General features: G+C 35.9%; 3 protein-coding genes across 6 annotated transcripts; 2 read left to right on the forward strand and 1 right to left on the reverse strand.

The window, feature by feature from the left end:
- Window positions 604-4,784, reverse strand: LOC18606230 (probable glycosyltransferase At5g03795). 3 transcript variants are annotated; one of them, XR_001926894.1, is made up of 6 exons: window positions 4,660-4,784; window positions 3,073-3,642; window positions 2,820-2,956; window positions 2,361-2,709; window positions 1,278-2,198; window positions 604-851 (listed from the first exon to the last, which is right to left on the reverse strand). XR_001926894.1 is itself a non-coding variant. In XM_018116865.1 (4 exons), the coding sequence occupies exons 1-4, from the start codon at window positions 3,502-3,504 to the stop codon at window positions 1,512-1,514; spliced, it is 1,605 nt and encodes a 534-aa protein (XP_017972354.1). In that variant the 5' UTR covers window positions 3,505-3,900; the 3' UTR covers window positions 899-1,511. The 3 variants fall into 3 exon arrangements, 1 of the variants encoding a protein (XP_017972354.1); XR_001926893.1 differs by lacking the exon at window positions 4,660-4,784 and having other exon boundaries at window positions 3,073-3,900; XM_018116865.1 differs by lacking the exons at window positions 604-851; window positions 4,660-4,784 and having other exon boundaries at window positions 899-2,198; window positions 3,073-3,900.
- LOC18606231 lies at window positions 6,882-10,453 on the forward strand. Its single transcript, XM_007039724.2, has 10 exons — window positions 6,882-7,094; window positions 7,524-7,583; window positions 7,696-7,735; window positions 8,243-8,421; window positions 8,571-8,609; window positions 8,796-8,882; window positions 9,055-9,115; window positions 9,474-9,598; window positions 9,925-10,016; window positions 10,173-10,453. Exons 1-10 carry the CDS (start codon window positions 7,047-7,049, stop codon window positions 10,285-10,287), a joined length of 846 nt encoding a protein of 281 aa, XP_007039786.1. The 5' UTR covers window positions 6,882-7,046; the 3' UTR covers window positions 10,288-10,453.
- Window positions 11,649-19,327, forward strand: LOC18606232 (E3 ubiquitin-protein ligase RBBP6). Of its 2 annotated transcripts, none has more exons than XM_007039727.2 (15): window positions 11,649-12,548; window positions 13,182-13,278; window positions 13,481-13,562; window positions 13,715-13,881; window positions 13,989-14,065; window positions 14,555-14,620; window positions 14,710-14,866; window positions 14,958-15,106; window positions 15,186-15,350; window positions 15,445-15,744; window positions 16,157-16,198; window positions 16,308-16,557; window positions 16,765-16,884; window positions 17,130-17,205; window positions 18,478-19,327. In XM_007039727.2, exons 1-15 carry the CDS (start codon window positions 12,383-12,385, stop codon window positions 19,129-19,131), a joined length of 2,568 nt encoding a protein of 855 aa, XP_007039789.2. In that variant the 5' UTR covers window positions 11,649-12,382; the 3' UTR covers window positions 19,132-19,327. The 2 variants fall into 2 exon arrangements, with proteins under 2 accessions (XP_007039789.2, XP_007039787.2); XM_007039725.2 differs by having other exon boundaries at window positions 14,564-14,620; window positions 18,478-19,321.

The raw sequence follows: 19,364 nt of genomic DNA on the forward strand, positions 1-19,364 counted from the left end.
AAATTTTCAGTTGATTTTCCCCCAGAAATTTGAGGCTAAGTTACAATTAATCCACGTCAAATCAACCGAAACAAAACACAAAAAGGGGTCGAGGTCAGCGTTCAGCTTTAGATTTAGATCATGTTTTTGTCATTCAAATCCTATCCCCTGTGTACGGAGTCGCAGTTTTACACTGGACAGCCAAGAGGATATTTTTTGTCGCTGAGTGCTGCTGATATTCCTTTTCTTTTTCTTTTGGGGGAGAAACAATGAATTGGAAAAGGGGAAAATATGCAATAACAAAAGTGAACGCTTTCCAAATATTCTTGCATCCTACGCTTCCTTTGAGACAGGGTCCTGCTTTTTCCTTAAGAACTTTATCGGTTTTCTCCCTCGGAATCAAGAGCGTAGAGGCCTTGGTGTCAAGGTGAAAAAAGACAAAAGGTTGGTGAAGTTTAGATGATGGGAGGTGTATCTATCTCCTACATTAATGAAGAGTGATGAAGGTGCATGGTAATTTTGGGTTTATACGGTTAGCTAGCTTGAGTTTATAATGGTATATATTTGGCAACAAGTTGATTAGATTCGAGAAAAGACTTGGAATTGGTGGGCATTAGCTATTCAGAAATTAAATTGTAATCATTTGAAAATACGTACATTTTCCAGTCCAAGTCAACAAAGTAGTTCACGGTGAAACAAAAATTGAAGAACGGAAAGTTGCACAGTGTTTCAACTACTATACTAATCTATGTTTTGAGAACAGCGAAGTCATTTTCCTAAGAGAATGCCACATGTTTAAACTGTGCGGTATAACTTCACAGGTCTCCTATCTTCTTATTCCAAATGAGTTCAAAGGTTGTCTTGGGTTTTCCCTGCAGCAGGAAAAAGGAAAAGATCGATGGTCTTATCATTGTAAAGATAAAGGTTCAAGTATTATAAAGTACTAATTAATTTGCAGAATATGAAGTTTTCTAGATTTATCTACTTCAACTCAGAAATTTTGATAAACTATCCAGAAGTTGACTAAAAAAAATTGAATGTTACAGAAAATAGTGATATTTATGTTTGCTATATTTGCTATTACATCGCTGCATATCCTGATGTAGGGGGTTCTTATGATGATGTATGATAACTAACACAAAAGGGAATATACCAAAGTAGAAGCGGGAGTAGGTTCTAATCCTTGTGCTGGTATATCAGATCCTATTTACTCAATGCCAGAGTCGAAGCTAAACGTCATAATCCATGAACTAGAAGATTTAAGTACCAAGAAATTCAGATTAATGATTAAGCTATACCTCTGTATCAACAATTTTCATTCTGGCATCGGCACTTTCATTCCTCTTTCCAGCTCCAATCACTGAGTCTTGAGCATGAGACCAGTTCACAAGGCAATAAACATTCCGTTGCAATCTTTGTCACATCGACAGCTAAGCCTTCGAATTATGGTAACTGATGCTTGCTTAGTCACGAGGTTGGGCCCTTTTCAGCTTCCATCTTCTTGGCAAAATGTTCCCCTATAGAAAAACTAGCTAGTCCTGAGAGATTTGGATCTGGTTCAGCCTGTTAAACCAAATGGAATGTAGTATCATATGGAACAGATCATATCTCATTGGTCTTGGATTCCAAAGAAAATGCTTCTGCACCATCTTCACATTAATTTGCATTTTAAGGTATCTTCTCAATGGAATAGCCAATAGAATCTCCTTCAGTTTTGGAATATCCTTTTCAGCCACGACCACAGAAAATGCATTCCAATCCAGGACTTCATTAAAAGGTAGGACAAAGTTATCTGCAATAATCACTGGCACACACTCATAATATATAGCCTCAACAATCCTAGGGCTGTTCACTTCATAACCCATGGGGCATATACAATATTTACTTGATTTCATATGCTGAATGTAAGTCATATTTCTAGAAACTCGAATTGGTAAAGGACCATAGATTTTCATGTCTTCTTCTTTGTTGTGCCAATACTTGAGAAGTTTGGGACGGACCCTGCCATGCATGTTCCCAGCAAAGAAAGCAAGGATCGGGCGTTGTGAAACTCTGTTCCCACGACCAATATATCTAAGAGGTCTACCAGGATTTCTTATGGCGGTTTCTGGTAGAGAAACATCCTTTCCAGCAATGAAATTTTCAGATAGGTCAGCATTGCAAACGGCTTTTATGGTGTTATTTCTTAGCTCCTTGTGTGCAGAGGTTGTGTAAGGACCCTGCAAAGGGTTAAAATATAGATTAGAGGAAACTTAGGTGGTAAGATATGATATCAGTAACCAGAAAATGCCTATATATGGAATATATACATGTAAGAATAGAGTCTAATCAAAATGGCACTTCTTCTTTCTATGGATAAAGCAGAAAATAGATTACCATACCCAATCATGGCATGCAACAAGAAAATGATCTGACCCATGTGTGCGGTTCCAGAAAGGGTACTTTGCAGCAATCATGTTCACATAGTCCCTTATGAAGATTGACAGTGGTCTCAGATTATGTGAGTTAGGCACATAAAGTGCCAACTCCAGCTGGCGTGAACTATACGGCAGATAAAACAGATGAGCCTTTTTCGGGTCTTGGGTAACAAACTCCCTGTCTGCCTCCAGTAACTTCATAAACCATCCTTCAGAAGCATAAATACCTAAAAGATGAGGTTCATGGAAAATGGGCTTCTCTCCATCAGGGTAAATGTAGACTTTAAGTATCATCTCCATCAACTCGCAGCTCCTAAAAGTTTCAGCAATAACGTAATTTTCAATGGTTAACTACCATTGACATTGCCAAAATCACCACTGGAACTCATTTGTCAATGAAATGAAATTGTGAAATGAAAATACCTTTCGAAAATAGAGACATTCCGAAATACCGGAGCATACAGATAAGAATCATCATCATTATCTACAGCTGGTGCATGCTCAATTTCCTTTTTCGCGTACAGAAGAGACTCATCAGGTGACAACGACCGAAGGTATCTCTAAGCCACAAGTGACACATATTGGTTAGATTATTGATATCGCTAACGTGCCATACTTCACATGTAAAATGGAAGAGGAAAAGAAGAAGGGGGATAAATGACTCTAATATCTCTACCTGTAGGCGTGGAGATACTGTTCTACGAGGAGGAGGAGTTATGACCTGTGGTCCATCGTCGATTTTACTCCTCCGCCTTCTCTTTCGCCTTCTACGAGAAACTCTATGTCTTCCTTTCGCTTCAGTAGATGAATTGAATGAAACAGAGGGAGCAGTTGAAAGAAGTTGAAATCGTTCCGATCTTGTCTCTGTCAGGTTGTTGCTCAAATGCACGGAACCATTCAAAGATTGGTGTGATGAATCATTAACAAGAGAAGGGAGGAACCAGATGTTTCGGCGATAAGTAAACAACAAGGTTGGAAGTACTACACCAGCTATTGACATGACTGCTCCAGCAAAAAACAACTTTCTCCAGTCAATTTTGCGCCATCTGCAATGCCGGATTAATTCTCTAATCAGGGCTACAGCAACGTGTTTCAATAGTTTCCTCATCTCATTAATTGTACACAAGGAGTTCCAACTTGCCAATCAGAAAGGGCAAAGAAGTGCAGTGATTCTGGCCTTTGCCTTAACATAATACGCCTTCGATCCCCCAACTTCATCTACTCCATCTTGTTAATGAGACAGACACTAACACGAGGCAGAAAAAGAAAATTTAAAGTATCAAATCAAGAACATTTTCACCAGTCTTTCCACAATAAGACACAGATGTTATACCATAAATAGTTCAAGAAAACAGATGAAAAACAGGTGGCTGTACCATATTTGAACTTAAGGCACACTTAAGATATAATCTCACGAGAAAACAATAAGGATTCGAATATGTTTCCCTGCATTGATTTTAGATTCTTTGAATTTGAATAGAGGCGGTACGGGATATCAAATTTTGTTTCCATTGCATGGACAAATTAATAGAAAATTATGGTTCTTATGATCTCGGTCAAATTCATGAAATTTCATTAAATCTTCACTATTTTAGTTATTGATCCAAGTTTTAACAATTTCAAGAAAAGATTTCAAAGTTAGATAAGACAACCATATTGAAGTTATCCAAGATTTCCAGCAGACCACCCACAGAGTCAAAGAATTTGGTTAACTCAACCCAGAAAAACAGAACAGATCAAGGCAGTAGGCAAATGCCAAAGACCAAATTTTAAGGGTAGCCATCAACTTCCAACAGCAAAGCAACTCTATGAAGTTCACAACCGAGAAATTTGTGTCTTTATCCTAATAAAATTATATTGAAGAATATATCCAACAGGAAAGCGTATAATTGCAATTGTGATAAGAACTAAAGCAGGGCAAATTAAATACGATGAATCCGACAAAGCTAACGAGGGAAAAAAACATTGAAAAAGTAGACACAAATCAGGGTTTCCTGTTTAAGCGAAAAATGAACGGTTCTTATAAAACAGTTGACCAAGATCAATTGCATATGTCTGAAATTTGAAAGCTTCCAAACTTGGGAATCCATCCATCTAGAATTTCACACTCTTGATCCTTTTTAAACCGCATATTAAATCTTACGTCTTCTGTGGGGTTATCATAACTTAGCTGGAATTTTATGTGTCAACGTGAAATCTTAGACTGGAAAGAAAGAAGGAAGAAAGAAAAGGTAACAAAGGAAAAGAGAAAAGAGATTATTACCTGAATGAAGAGAGAAACAAAGATTCTGGTAATTGAAGGGATCTGATCGAGAGTGAACAGAGAAGAGAAAAGATGGAGACAGAGTTTCGTATGAGAGAGAAAAAGACAGAGAAGAAAGGTTTGAAATGGAGGGAAACAGCGGAAGAGGCGGTAACGGTCTCGGCAATGGTATATATAGTTGTCTTGACTTTTCTCAACTGTCTGTCCCAGTTTATTTATTTTTTATTTTATTTAACAATAATACGTTTTGAAGAAAATTTTACTTATACATTTTATGAATTTAATTTTTTTCACATGACACTTCATTTTTTTTTCAATTAGTAGCTTCTTGATAACTACAACAATTACGTTGTCAATTCATGTAATAAAATTATAAAAATATTTTTAAATGTAAATAAATAAACTAACTTTGAATTGAGGTATTTTAATAGTTTTATTAGATAAAATTAAGTAATTGACAGTGTAGCTTCATGTAGATGCAGAAATTATTTATAAGATGTTAATTGAAAAAAATATTTAGAGAATTTTGGGAACAAAACATAATATTACATGAAAAAATTAAAAATATAGATAAAGTTTACGTTACATTTGAAGGTCAATATTTGTAATGCATATACATGTGTGTATTTAACTAACAAAACAATGTAAAAAATATTCATAATTACTAATTTATTTTTTTAGATAATTAAAATTGTATTACATTATCCAAAATAGGCAAAGGGTTACAGAAAAATAATTTCCTATCTCCTGCAATGTTCCACATGTGAAGGATTGGTAATAGAAATAGTTAAAGAATTAAATCTAGATTGTATATTATAAGCTATTTGATTAAAAACGGCATAAGGAGATAATGTTCTACAAGTTTGCTTCCTTGAATTCCCTTCCCTCCAAATATGATAGAATTCCAAGCCAGACGCAGCAGCAGAGAAGAGAAATCTTCGCTTTCAGCACTGAAATAGCCCGAGCAAGCTTAGTGCCCCAATTTCATTGGAGAGTTACTAATCTGTTTTAATTTGAATTGTATTTAATTGTTGGGAAATTATGTAAAAAAGTAATTATTTGAATTTAATTTTACATTAAATCCAAACACGTTAAATACTTTATTAAAATAAATTTAAAATTAAAATTTATGTATATTATTAATAAAAATTAAATTAATAAATTAAAATTAACTCTTAAAAATAAGTTAAAATTTAAAAATTATATTTATAACAATTAATGAATTTTAATAAGTATTACATTAATTATAAATAATTTATAAAATAAAAATGATATATATAAAATTAAAATTTAATATTAAAAATTATTATTTATAATTAAGTTTAAATAATGATATCTTAAAACTACTTCGTAAATTCCATCCGGATTTGTGATGGATAGTAATTTTATTATTTCAACTATTTCGAACTCTATTATAAAATATGTTAATCCTACTTAATTGGATTGAGTAATACAAAGTATTCAATTATAAAGTATCCATTCTCATTTAAATTTTAATATTTTCAAGAACCAATTGACTAAAAAAATATAAAGTTTTAATCTTGAAATGATCATTTATTTATTTCTTTGTATCTCAAATTTGAATATATGTTTCTAACTTTCCTTCTGTGAAACAAGGAACATAATTAATCTCATAAGAAACTTTAAGTTAAATGAACATAAATTTTTGTTTTAAATAATAAAGCGCAAAGTCAAATAATTTATTATTATTAAAATATTCATTGCTGTATATATGTATCACTCAAATTTACACAATAAATACAAATTGCTATTTTAGGCAAATGTAATTAATTTTCATTTTTGAAACAAAAATCAGCAAAATTTTTTTAAATCAAACCAGCCGTTGAAGTCAATGTAAGTAGGCAAGTTTGAGGGTAAAAATGGTTTCATAAAATAGATTTTCTGTTTTTTTCTTAGAAAAATCAGAAAGAGAAACAGGTGAAGCGACGTCGTTGCCACGAGAAACGTTTCTTCCTATGCTCCTCTCCGTGATAAAGTTAGACTGACAATTTCCGCTCACGTCGAGACTTGCAACTTCTACCAATAACGCAACGCCACCTCATCACACGCTCCAATGTCGACCCAATCCGTTATCTCAAATGACTAAAAAGCCACCGAACATCCCATACCCCGCCAAATCACCTGAAAAATCACAAAATTATTAAGGCTAATTCCGTAACTTGAGTCTCCACCTATTTAATCTCGGATCGCCCCACTTCGATTAAAAGAAGAAAAGCGGAGCAAACAATTTTTGAGAGAATCTATTTTTATTTTTATTTTTTTCCCGTATTTTTGATCTTGTAGCTGAAATGAATTAGTGATTAAAGTGTAGAACCCGGATTAAATCTCGAAATCGGAGGTTTTAATTTCTCATTCGAGATCTCTAGATGGCCGCCCCGTTCTTTTCTACTCCTTTTCAACCTTACGTTTATCAGGTAATTTTTTTTTTTTACTCCTTCACTGATTTTCTGTTTGGTTCCTGAGAAAATTGAGGTAACATTTGAAGGAAATTGAACTTTGTTTCTTGTTGACTGGAGTGAAATTTTAATCAAATTTAGACTTTACTTTGGCATTTGATCTGAAGATTCGTGAATTGGGTTTCCTTAAATAGAGTTGACTCTGACTCCATTTCTCTTGAAATTGATCCCTTTATAGTCAATTTGTACACAACTTTCTACTGTTTTGAGACTGCAGTGATCAAACTGTGAGAATAGCTAGTGTAAATGCCAAGGTCGGGAAACAGCAAATATTTTTTCAGCTTTTCTAAAGGAAATTAGAATATTAATTTTGTCTCGTGTAAACGTCACAACGTTAATATATATTTCATATGCTTCATAATCTCATGTTGTTATAAAATCGTGTAGAGTCCGCAAGATGCTGTGATCCCATTTCAAATATTGGGTGGTGAGGCTCAAATAGTTCAGGTACTACCAAGCGTTTATCAGGATTTTTCATTTTTAATTACGCCTATGATCCGGTCCCTATGATTGTGAATTTTTTTTTTTTAATCTTGGTATTGATTCTTTCATTTGCCAGATAATGTTGAAGCCGCAAGAAAAAGTTATTGCAAAACCTGGTAGGTTGTTCTCTGCGCTGTTGTATCTCGGTTGGATTAGTGCTACTATACTTTTGTGTTTTAATATAGGAATTAGTGTCTCAATGCTATTCATCATAGCTTTAGTATTCTGGTGATTATGCACTTATGTTTCATGGTGAAATTATGAATGGCTAGGCTTTCTGGGTACTAGGAGTTCAGCCCCATATTCTCCTATTTGAAATGCTAGAGCTTTCTACTGCCTAGAATATATTGTAGTACAAATAGTGGTTAGAGGAGTCAAAACGTTTAATAAAAGGGAGAATCTACTTTAGTATCAATTTAGACCATCTATCCCTATCCCATTGTAGTTGCTTATAATTATGATCAGCAAACTTCTATGAATTAGATCATCAGCTGAAGAACAGTTAGGAGAACTGCTGAATCAATAAGATGACTGGCTTTCTGCATTCTATTAGTCATTCTTTGCTATCGTGTAAATGTTATTTCATGCAAATTGTGATGGACTTGACATAAACAAAAATGTAGGCTCAATGTGCTTCATGTCTGGGTCCATTGAAATGGAAAACACCTATGTCCCTGAAAACGAGGTAGGCATGTGGCAGTGGCTTTTTGGCAAGAGTATAACTAGTATTTCTCTTCGCAATCCTGGTCCAAATGATGGATTTGTTGGAATTGCTGCACCTTCTCTGGCAAGGATTCTTCCGGTTCGTGTTTCAAACTAACAAAATGTCAACAATTTACTTATTTTATTTATAGAATATGTTAAGTCTGAGTACTTCATGATCCCAGAATTGTTAGTTTCGTATGGCTAACCATGAGTTTCTCTTGTTCCTGGTTCATGTTTATTTGACAGATTGATTTGGCAATGTTTGGTGGAGAGCTTTTGTGTCAGGTAGCTGACTTGTTCATTGGTCATTCTCCTTTCTTTCCACTAATTATTAGTTTCCTTTTCTTTGTACTTCTCATTGAAGTTGAGAATTCGAATAACTACATGGAAATTCATTTTTCCTGCTGAATTAACTTGTTTTTCATTCCATTAGCTGGAAGTTTTATGTCATCTTGTAAACTTGTTTTGTAGCCAGATGCATTTCTTTGCTCCATCAATGATGTGAAGGTCAATAATACGGTTGATCAGCGGCCACGAAATGTCGTAACTGGTGTAGAGGTGACATAATGATAGCTTAATTTTTACATTTTCCCTCCTTATCAGATGTGTACTCAAGCTGTGTTCAACTGATCTTTTTCTGATATGTACTTCTGTTTCTTTGATATATTTCTCAAAGTTTTTCAAGCGGTTTCTGTCTTTGTATTTGATGAACATGGTACTGTCATGACAGGGATTTCTGAGACAGAAGTTATCTGGCCAGGGGCTTGCATTTATTGTTGCTGGTGGATCTGGTATGTGTATTTTTGTTAGAGTTACTTGAGTGCTAAAAAAACCACAACCTTTTACATTTTACTTGCCTTTTGGTTTTATGACAGGTTAGGGCTGTACTTAGTTTTTCTATGTAAATTCATATGCATGTTTTAGAGGTCATACAAGAGCATGTTTTATTTCATTCTTCCCATTTTTTCTTATTATCTTTTTGTTCTCCCCTTCCCTCCCTGGAAAGTAAAAAAAAAAGTCTTTTCATATTGCTTAACCAATCATTGATAACATATTCCTCTTGCTAGTTACAGCAAAAAGTTGAAGTTGATAGACATATCCCTAGGTAAACTGATTAATGGGATTTTGTGGTTTTCTTTCTTTTGCTAGTTGTGCAGAAAAATCTTGAGGTGGGTGAGGTGTTGGCAGTTGACGTGTCATGCATTGTGGCCCTCACTGCTTCCATCGACGTCCAAATCAAATTCAATGGTCCAATGAGAAGAGCAGTTTTTGGAGTAAGTGGCTTTGAGTTAGTCTTTTTGTACTCTCGAGATATGATGGTGGTTGAGTGGGGGTGGTGGTGCATGCATGTTTTTTTTTTTTTTTTTGTGAAAATTTGTGTATGTGTGTGTTTTTAATTGTATTTTGGCCAAGAAATTTGTTCTTGTTGATTGCAGCTTCTACTTACAAGAATTATTAATTAAATATGGTTCATCTTTTATGATTGATGAGATGGTGTGGTCTCAGTTGCACTGCTTCGTAGGACTTTGCTTGATGCCCATGGCTGCATATCACTTACCTATGGCCTTGTGATTGTGATGTTCTTTTTGCGAAATTGTAGGGTGACAATTTGGTAACAGCTGTTCTAACAGGACCGGGCATTGTCTTCATCCAGAGTTTGCCATTTCATCGATTTTCACAGCGAATTGCAAGGTAGTATCTGGTTTTTTTTTTTTTAAGGTAGTATCTGGTTGCTGCATAAGTTCCACAAAAAACACTTGGTGAATCATATGTTTCACATGCACTGTCCTCTATTATCCATTTCCTCCATCTCCAGGCTTAACAAAGTGATTGGATTCTGGTTTGCAGGGCGGTTACATCTCCAAACATGAGGGAAAATCCAAAGTTCTTCGTTCAAATAGCTATTTTCTTTTTTCTAGCATACGTGGTGATTGTATCTTCTTTAATATTAACTGATGTGTGAAATTGTCTTTCCCTCTTTAATTTTTGTTAAATTTTTTTCTTCCCTCTTTAGGAAATCTAGATTAAATTGATCAAAGTGTTTGCTTCAAGTTATGTTGTTTTATCGAAAACTTCACATCCAGTTATTCAAAGAAAAGAAATTGAACTCTTTTAGTTTTGACTTTTGAGTGGGTATGCTCAATACCAGGAATTTTGGCAACTGCCATAGTTATCTTTGTATTAAATTCAAACCAATAAGTTGAAAAGGGTTTTGATGCTAAGTTGTTGAAGGTTTTTGCTCTTTTTTGGTTAGGTTAAGTTGCTAGTTTTAGGTAGAGAGCTCGTCTTTTTGTCTCAATGATCATTGTGGCTAGGAGTTGCCTTCAATCCTGTGAAGCAACTTTTCTCGTGTAATTGTATGTATCTCTTATTCACTCAAGCCTAGTGTCAGTAGAAGTCTCTAACGATTGTTAAAAACTTTTGGATGGCACGGAGGCTCAACGTGCAATAAAATCACTTCTCAAAAAAAAAAAATTAAAATCAACAAGGTTTAAATATTCAGACTTACTATGTCCATCGGCTCATGAGCTGTGGGGTAATGATTTTTCAGTAATTTCACCTCAGTTTATATTTAAGGTTAACATTATCTAATAATAATAATTATTATTATTTTATAAAATAACCATTTATCATAGCCGTCCCTTAATCTTTACGGCAGGATGCACGCATCATTGTCGTTGAGATCTTGGGTTCGAGAGCTATCGGAAGATTTGACTGCAATTAATCTTAAGTCAGATTATTGGATTTGGATGGTACAGTAATTAAAAGTTTTATACACTTGTTTATCCAATGGATGCCCATGACTTCTTTCCAAAGTAATATTGACTGATAAAGATTGTGCGCTTATATTTGAATTTAAACTACAATTTATCGCAAGTCAGATTATTGGATTTTGATGGTACATTAATTGAAAGTTTTATACACTTGTTTATCCAATTGATGCCCATGACTTCTTTCCAAAGTAATATTGACTGATAAAGATTGTGTTTATATTTGAATATTGAATGCTGCCCGCAACATTACGTAAATATAAAAAAAAAAAAATTATTGTTATACAAATAAATATTTATTTTTTATATATTTACACTTTAAATATAATAAAAATATTTTATTGTTATTTTTAAATTTATTTATTAATAAAATATTGATATATAATTTATTAATAATACAGATTTTATATTAATAATACATTAAATATAAAAATTCGCAGATTTTTGTAATTTGCTTGGAAAATTACTTTTGACGAGCACCGACCGCACGTGCGGGGTATATGGCGGTCGAACTAGTATTTAGATAAACGCATAACAATTTGAAGACCATGAGCCTCCGTTTCGGTAGTAATAGCCTGGTTTTCGATAGCCTCTTCGCTTATTCCCCCTTCTCTCTCTCCATGAAGCCTCCTTACCCAAACCCTAACCCTAGCGGTTCACGGTGATCGCTGATCATTTGTATCTCTCCAATGTTTAATCAAGGTTCTTCAATCTTTTAATAATCTCTTTTCAATATCGGCTTATCAGAATCTCAACCTTCGAAGTTGCCGAGTTTTTCTTTGAAGATCGACCGGTCGTGGGATTCTGTTTCTGAAGATTTATTATTTGTTCGAGTTTTAGAAGATCTGGATCGGCGAACAATTGATTTTTCGAAGCCATTTTTCTAACAAAAGAAATCGAAGAGTTCGTGTTGAATTTGATCAAGATCTACGACCAAGGGGCTTTTTCGTAATTCGCTTCGATTTGCCCTAGTCTAATTCGAAACTGCTGGTTTCGCTGCCAAATTCGGAATTCGGCGATTCTTTGAATATCGTGGAGAAATTGTCCGAGTTAATTTCTTGAAGAGAGCTTCGGATTTTGGATCGGAGAAGAATCGACGAGTTTGGTTCGGTTTCTCTTAGAATATAAGAAAAAAAAAAGAAATTTTTGTACTGGTTATATTTGTTTTCTTTTTTGAGTGAATATCAGGCCTTATTTTTTTTTGGAAGGCCAATAAATAAGTTCATTACAGTATTAAACTTTTTTTGTGTTCATTATTATTATTTTTAAGAGGAAAAAAGGAAAAAAATGGCTGTTTATTACAAGTTTAAGAGTGCAAGAGATTTTGATTCAATTGCCATGGATGGTCCGTTTATAAGCGTTGGTACTTTGAAAGAAAAAATATTTGAATCAAAGCACTTGGGCAGGGGTACCGACTTCGACCTTGTTGTCACTAATGCCCAAACTAACGAAGGTTGGTCTTTGCTCTTTGCTAGTTATAGTTAATTGAATCTTAATTGGCTTAACTAATTTTTTTTGGGGGCAGACAATGCATTTAGTAATATTTTAACTATTTAATGTTCATAGTTTTATCCTTTGGGAGTCTAAGCTTTCTAATTTGGGTATTTTATATCCTTACACAGACAAATTGATTTAAGGTACTGGTTTTTGGGTTTTAAGTAGTCTAGTTTTTGATACAATGGTTGCCCCAAAATTCAATAGAGATCTATCACGGGGATAGCTTCTCTTATGTAGGTGGTTCTAAACTTGATTAGCTTTCTGTACTTTTGAGTGTGTAGAGTTTGGGTTCTTCCTTTGAAAGCGTCAGGTAGCTAACTGGTTACTTGGATGCTTAGTTACTGACCAAATCGACAAAGAATAGTTTGTTTCAGGAGGGGATTCTGATTTTTTATTTAATCTAGCATAAAAATGTTAGTTTGCAGTATGGCCAAATCTACCTTTTTATTGGAATTCTCATTGGGCTCTATTGTGGCTCATTCTTTGTTTCTTGACTGGATATGTAGATTGTATATTAGTAATTTTTTGTCATTCACAGATTAGTTTGTTTGTAGTGTTTTATAGACTCGTTCTCTCTTTTCAATTTCAGAATATCTTGATGAAGCAATGTTAATCCCGAAAAATACTTCTGTACTAATTCGCCGGGTTCCTGGAAGGCCTCGCATGCCCATTGTTGCTGCTCAAGAGTACTATCTTGATCCTTTAGATACCTAATGACTCAAATATTTTAATTTTAGTGGGCTTGTTAAAAAAGCAAGTATGAATGGTTCAGTTAACTGCATGAACTTGATCAGTTGTTTGTTTAGATCAGTTCCAACTTGTAGCATGTACTGTTGTGAGACAAAATTTGATTCTAGGTTTGAGTTTGGGCTTTATTATGCTTCACAGGCCTAAGGTGGAAAATCAGATTGAAAATGCTCAACCAGAAAAGAGTAACTTCCTGGATGCTGATTCATCTGTTCCAAAATATGTAAGCTTTGTTCCTAATATATTTTCATTGACAAAAATTGGTTTTTGTACATGCTATTAGTTTCGGCTGTTGCGTGCATTTGAGGAATGTTGTATTTATCAACAAAGAGAAAAGAAGAGAAAGCTAATATTAAGCTTGATTTTTACTTGTAGCCTGAAGACTCCGAATGGGATGAATTTGGGAATGATTTATATTCAATCCCTGAAACACTGCCAGTGCAGTCAAGCAATCCACTTCCTGATGCTCCTCCTACTAATAAAGCTGATGAGGATAGCAAAATTAAGGCTTTAATTGATACTCCTGCCTTGGACTGGCAGCGGTGAGATGACTGCTATTTTCTTTTTCTTTTTTTTCTTATTTAATCTTTTGTTTGTTGTCTTGATGCAATTTTCATTCTTATTGATTTTAGTTATTTTGGGTTTGCAGCCAAGGTGCAGATGGTTTTGGACCTGGTAGAGGCTTTGGAAGGGGTATGGGTGGGAGGATGGGTGGGCGTGGTTTTGGTGATTCTCTTATGCCCTTTTCTTTTTATTTGCATTGTTTATCATGGTGGTGGGGTTTGGTGGTTCGGAGTACGAGTTTGTGTATATGATGCTCTTTTTATGTTAAATCTCTAGTTCATTGAAGTTTGATTTTTTTCTGCTGCTTAGTATTGTGGTATAAATGTGCCTCTGTGCTTTTGCATGTTAGTAGTGTGATTTGTTAGTTAGTTTGTCTACTGCATGTGAGTGTGCTGATCATGTCCATAGTTGTATCACTTAGGTGTGAGCTTGTCAGTGTTCTATGCTCTTGTAAATTTATTGTAGTTTGAAGTTTCACTGTTGTTGCTATAACATATAATAATTTTTTCTGTAAACATGTGTGCTTGAAAGAGTTATGGCCATTTATGCTCAATTTAGATCAGTGAGTTTTGAAATTGTGGGACATTTCATTCCTGTAATTGTACTTCTGAAATTGTATATGGAGCTGAAGTTTATGTTTTTCTCATTGAGGTCGATTAGGATTGGAGCGCAAAACGCCTCCTCAGGGTTATGTTTGTCACCGCTGTAAGGTGCCTGGTATGTTGATAATACTTTCTTCTTTTCCTATTTGCTTTGAGATTATACTTTTTAGGGAACCTGTGCTTATTATGGAATCTGTGATGCAGGGCACTTTATTCAGCACTGCCCCACAAATGGTGATCCAAACTACGATATCAAACGGGTAAAGCCTCCAACTGGCATTCCAAAGTCAATGCTAATGGCAACTCCAGATGGCTCTTATGCATTGCCAAGTGGAGCAGTTGCAGTTTTGAAACCCAATGAGTAAGCGTTTTGTCTTATAAGTGTGGTTTTGACTACGTTTGTAGGGAATTCTACTATTTATGCTTGAAAATTGATTCTGTGTTTCTGGTAGGGCTGCATTTGAGAAAGAAATTGAGGGCTTACCTTCCACTCGGTCTGTTGGTGACCTTCCACCTGAACTCCATTGCCCATTGTGCAAGGAAGTGATGAAAGATGCTGTTCTAACTAGCAAATGTTGTTTTAAGAGTTTTTGCGATAAATGTAAGTTTTATAGCTACTGATTGCATGCATCTTCTGGTTCTTTTATGCATGTTAAAGCTCACTTTAAAATGTAACTCAGGTATAAGGGACCACATTATCTCAAAGTCAATGTGCATATGTGGGGCAACAAACATACTCGCCGATGATCTTTTGCCAAATAAGACTCTAAGAGATACAATTAATCGTATATTGGAGTCTGGTAACAGCAGTGCGGACAATGCTGGAAGCACTTTTCAAGTTCAAGGTTCATCAGCTATTGACATAATGAAATGAATTGCACATTAATGAGTTCTATGATGTTAGAAACATTTTTGATTTATCCTCTCTTTCAAATTTAGATATGGAGTCTGCCCGGTGTCCACAACCAAAAATTCCGTCTCCTACTACATCTGCTGCGTCAAAGGGAGAGCAGAAGCCAGTATCTGCTAAGGAAGAAAGTCCTAGTGTGAAGGATAAAGCTAATGAGGTGAAGGTAGCTATTCCGCCACAGCAGGTTGTGGAGAAAGTGAAGATTGCTAAACCTGCTGATGCATCTGAGGCTACACTGGAGTCGATGAGTGTGAAGGAGCCTGCATCACAAGGGAGTGCCCCACTTGCGGAGGAAGAAGTGCAACAGAAGGTGGTTTCTGGAGAGGCAGGTAATGATAAATTTTTTTCTTAATTTATTGGTTATGTTCGTTGGGTGAGGTTGAAAGACAATCTTTAAGAACATTGGTACTGACCTCTCGCGAAAGTGATGAGATTTAGGGTTCAAACCTAGGTAGAAAATGCTGGAGTGGGGCTATCCCATTCCATGTCAGCCTCAGTACCATTCCTGTTCTTGAAAGATTGTGGCTGCGATATATTACTTGTGTCATTTTTTTAAGGTAATTTTCTGGTGCGTATACTAAGAAGTCATACATTCTTCAGGCAGTAAATTTTTGTCATCTTCTTTCCCATTCCATCTTGCACTCGGAGTTGGATGGATGATCTGTATGTGTATTATTTCTTTAGTGGAAATCAGGAAAATAAATGGAGTGAAGGTTTAATTGTGATGTTTTTCTTCTCCAGGAAAGAAAAAGAAAAAGAAGAAGGTTCGTTTGCCAGCAAATGGTAGGTCTGCAGCCCCTTTTTCCTATTTGTTGATGGTGCAAACCACGTGAGTTTTTTAAAATCATTAGGAATGTTTTCTAACCTGAATCTTATTCTTGTTGCCCTCTAGACTTGCAGTGGAAAACCCCTCAGGATCTTGCAGCTGAGAACTATATGATGTCTATGGGTCCCTCTGCCTATAATCCTTACTGGGGTGGCATGCAGCCTGGGATGGATGGGTTTATGGGTCCTTATGCTGGTGCAATGCCCTATATGGGGGGCTATGGACTAAGTCCATTGGACGTGCCATTTGGAGGTGTCATGCCTCCAGATCCCTTTGGTGCTCAAAGTTACATGTTTCCGCCTATCCCACCTCAGAGGTATGTTTAACATTTGTTAAATTGCCTATGCTATGTTTGTACCAGTTGCATTTGTGTTGCTCGAGTGTGTGCATGGCATTTGTGTGTTTTGGAATTATTATTGGGTTGAATATCAATGAGCTTATGGCTAAATATGCAACTTGATGCTATCTGGATATTTATGGTCTCACTAGCTTTGAATGGACTATTGAATTGAATGCTTTATAGAGATCTTGCTGAGTTTGGAATGGGTATGAATGTTGCCCCACCTATCATGAGCAGAGAGGAGTTTGAGGCTCGGCAAGCTGATTTGAGGAGGAAGCGTGAAAATGAGAGACGAGGTGAAAGGTACTGAACATACTTTCTCATTCTAAGCTGACTAGGTACACTCATTTTTCAATTGGACTACTTTCCCTTGGCCTGGGAATAATTCCTAGCCTTTTTGCTACTCCCTGGATCATAGTGCATGTAGGTCCTGAGATCGCTGAAAAGGGCTTGCTATAGGTCTAAAATAATTTGTTTCTGCTTGTTATTCACAGGGATGGATTTCACATGATTAAATGGTTTGCTTACTATTTCTAAAATTGTTCCAGGGAGTTCTCTAGAGATCGGGAATTCAGTAGAGAAGTGAGCAGCAGTGGTGATGTTTCATCATTGAAGTCTAAATCTGTATGCATTCTTTATTTTCCTAGTTTTCTTCTGTTCTTTCAGTTTGTGATGCCAGGAGGTATGGCTACATGATGTCCAGCAACCATTTGGTTAGGGCACCACCCTTGTTTGTAGATAACACTTTTTCTTCAGGGAAAGGAATATAAGATTTTATTTTGTGAGTGTCATTAGGTTCAAATAAAATGGGATTCATTGATTGTTTCGGTGGATGCTTTTAACGTTTTAAGTTTTTTATTTTGGTTATGCACATATGTTTCACGTGTTGACATGAGAAGTCAAAGGAAGGGTATAAAATTGAAACTCAGGCAGCCCTTTTTAATTCCCTACCTACTGTAAAATTTTGAAGTTTCTACTCTCTCTACCTCTCTCTCTCTCTGTGCAAAATTTTTTGGTGGTTTACATTGAAAAAGGATAAGCATATGTGGTTAGTCTGAGTTGTGCAGTTTAAGCGTGTATTTGTGGAACTTTGCAACCTTGTGATACCATGTTACCTATACTACTAAATATTTGCTCTATACTCTGCTTCATTCCTTGTTTCTTTTAAGACTGTTTTCAGCCATTTGTTTCTGAGTTTGTAATGAAGTACAAGGGAGATATACTTGAAACCTGGAATCCATCCTGAGGACTTCAGTAATGGTGCCAAATCTTATTGGGTTTGAAGTAAATCACCTCCACAAAGACAGCAAAGTGAAACATGAAAATAACAAACTCATTGGCATACAGTTAGACATAAGCTTGTCATATGAAGTTGCTAATTGAAGTTCTGTTCCCGTTCAGTATGTGTCTCTGTTTGTTCCGTGCTGGTTTTCAAGTATTTATAAAAAATAATTTGGAATTTTTTAGTACTTGTGGACTGCTATTTTATCTCCAGTTCCTCTAGTGTCTTCATCTACCAAATAGCTCTTGCATTATGCATTTTTTATTTCCATCCTCAAAATCAACAAAAAGAGTGATGTATGTTTATACTGGCTATTCATAAAATACTACTATAAGGTTCTTGTTTTATTGGAAAGATAAATACAGTTACTTTTATTCTTGTCCAATGGCAGTGACACGATTAGAAAATGGTATTTTGATGATGTGTTAATAGGGGTCAAAGAATTCTGGGGAACGACCTTAATAGCAGGGGAAATATGCTCCCCCAAATGGGAGAACAATTTTAAAAAAGAAAAAGATCCATCTTTTAGGATGAGTGTTTTTTGGTTCCTCTTTGATGTTCAATGTGAGGGAATGCATTTAACTTGATCATTTCAATTATGTTGTTTGTTGCAGAAGCCTATCCCACAAATGTCAGCTGGTGACCATCGCAATGAACATCTTCGGCACCGATCAGAGAGGACCTCACCGGAACGCTCCTTGCGGGACCATGACGCACCTCCCCGCCCTTTAAAGAGAAAAGCTGACCAGCATCATGACCGTGAATGTGATCATGACTATGACTATGATGATCGTGACCGTGACCGTGAGCGCCAGCATCACCATCGATCTGAGTCTTCCAAGCTTGCTCCTGAGACAGCCACCAAAGCCACTTTGATGGCCACTACAGCAGCAATGGATAAGAAGCAAAAGGGAAGCGTGTTCTCTCGCATTAGCTTTCCAGAAGGAGAAGTCAGCAAGAAACGCAAGCTATCTTCTGATGCACCTATATCTTCTGGCCATCACAAGCCGTCTTCCAATGGATACTATGATGACTACAAGACTTCTTCAGCTGCCACCAAGGCAGTTTCTGCTACTAGTGGCGGTGTGAGGAAGAGCACTAGTAGCAATGCTGTAGATTACGAGTCTAGTGACGATGATAGACATTTCAAAAGGAAGCCCTCAAGGTATGAGTCCTCGCCGCCACCATCAGCTGAGTGGGAAGAAGAACCGCGGCACTCAAGAGGATCCAGGGAACGAGAGCGTAGCGGCTATAGTAAACATAGATAGAATGTAGAGCAGGTTGTATCGCTGCTTGCTGTAGCATCAGCGAATGCTCTGGAGGAGCTATCGCATACTGTTGCACCATTATACCCCTAATGGGAGGAATTATGTGGAGAGATGATACAAATTTTTTTTGCTTTGTATTTACAATCCTAGTATCTTCAATAATTATAAAAGTATTGTCTTCTAAGTTCTATTGGTCCTTCTGCTTGTACTATTAGAAGTCTTTCTCTCTCTCA

The sequence above is a fragment of the Theobroma cacao genome, chromosome 3 (assembly GCF_000208745.1).
Source record: "Theobroma cacao cultivar B97-61/B2 chromosome 3, Criollo_cocoa_genome_V2, whole genome shotgun sequence".
Taxonomy (NCBI): Eukaryota; Viridiplantae; Streptophyta; class Magnoliopsida; order Malvales; family Malvaceae; genus Theobroma; species Theobroma cacao.

What these genes read in the sequence shown, in the direction of transcription:
- LOC18606230 (XM_018116865.1), bottom strand. Translation starts at nt 3,504, where the DNA reads ATGAGGAAACTATTGAAACACGTTGCTGTAGCCCTGATTAGAGAATTA. An exon ending in CAGTATCTCCACGCCTACAG is followed by an intron (nt 2,957 to 3,072) that starts GTAGAGATATTA and finishes CTTGTGGCTTAG; the next exon opens with AGATACCTTCGGTCGTTGTC. An exon ending in AATGTCTCTATTTTCGAAAG is followed by an intron (nt 2,710 to 2,819) that starts GTATTTTCATTT and finishes TGAAACTTTTAG; the next exon opens with GAGCTGCGAGTTGATGGAGA.
- LOC18606231 (XM_007039724.2), top strand. Translation starts at nt 7,047, where the DNA reads ATGGCCGCCCCGTTCTTTTCTACTCCTTTTCAACCTTACGTTTATCAG. An exon ending in GTGGAGAGCTTTTGTGTCAG is followed by an intron (nt 8,610 to 8,795) that starts GTAGCTGACTTG and finishes CTTGTTTTGTAG; the next exon opens with CCAGATGCATTTCTTTGCTC. An exon ending in TTTTCACAGCGAATTGCAAG is followed by an intron (nt 10,017 to 10,172) that starts GTAGTATCTGGT and finishes TCTGGTTTGCAG; the next exon opens with GGCGGTTACATCTCCAAACA.
- LOC18606232 (XM_007039727.2), top strand. Translation starts at nt 12,383, where the DNA reads ATGGCTGTTTATTACAAGTTTAAGAGTGCAAGAGATTTTGATTCAATT. An exon ending in AAGCACTTTTCAAGTTCAAG is followed by an intron (nt 15,351 to 15,444) that starts GTTCATCAGCTA and finishes TTTCAAATTTAG; the next exon opens with ATATGGAGTCTGCCCGGTGT. An exon ending in CCGCCTATCCCACCTCAGAG is followed by an intron (nt 16,558 to 16,764) that starts GTATGTTTAACA and finishes AATGCTTTATAG; the next exon opens with AGATCTTGCTGAGTTTGGAA.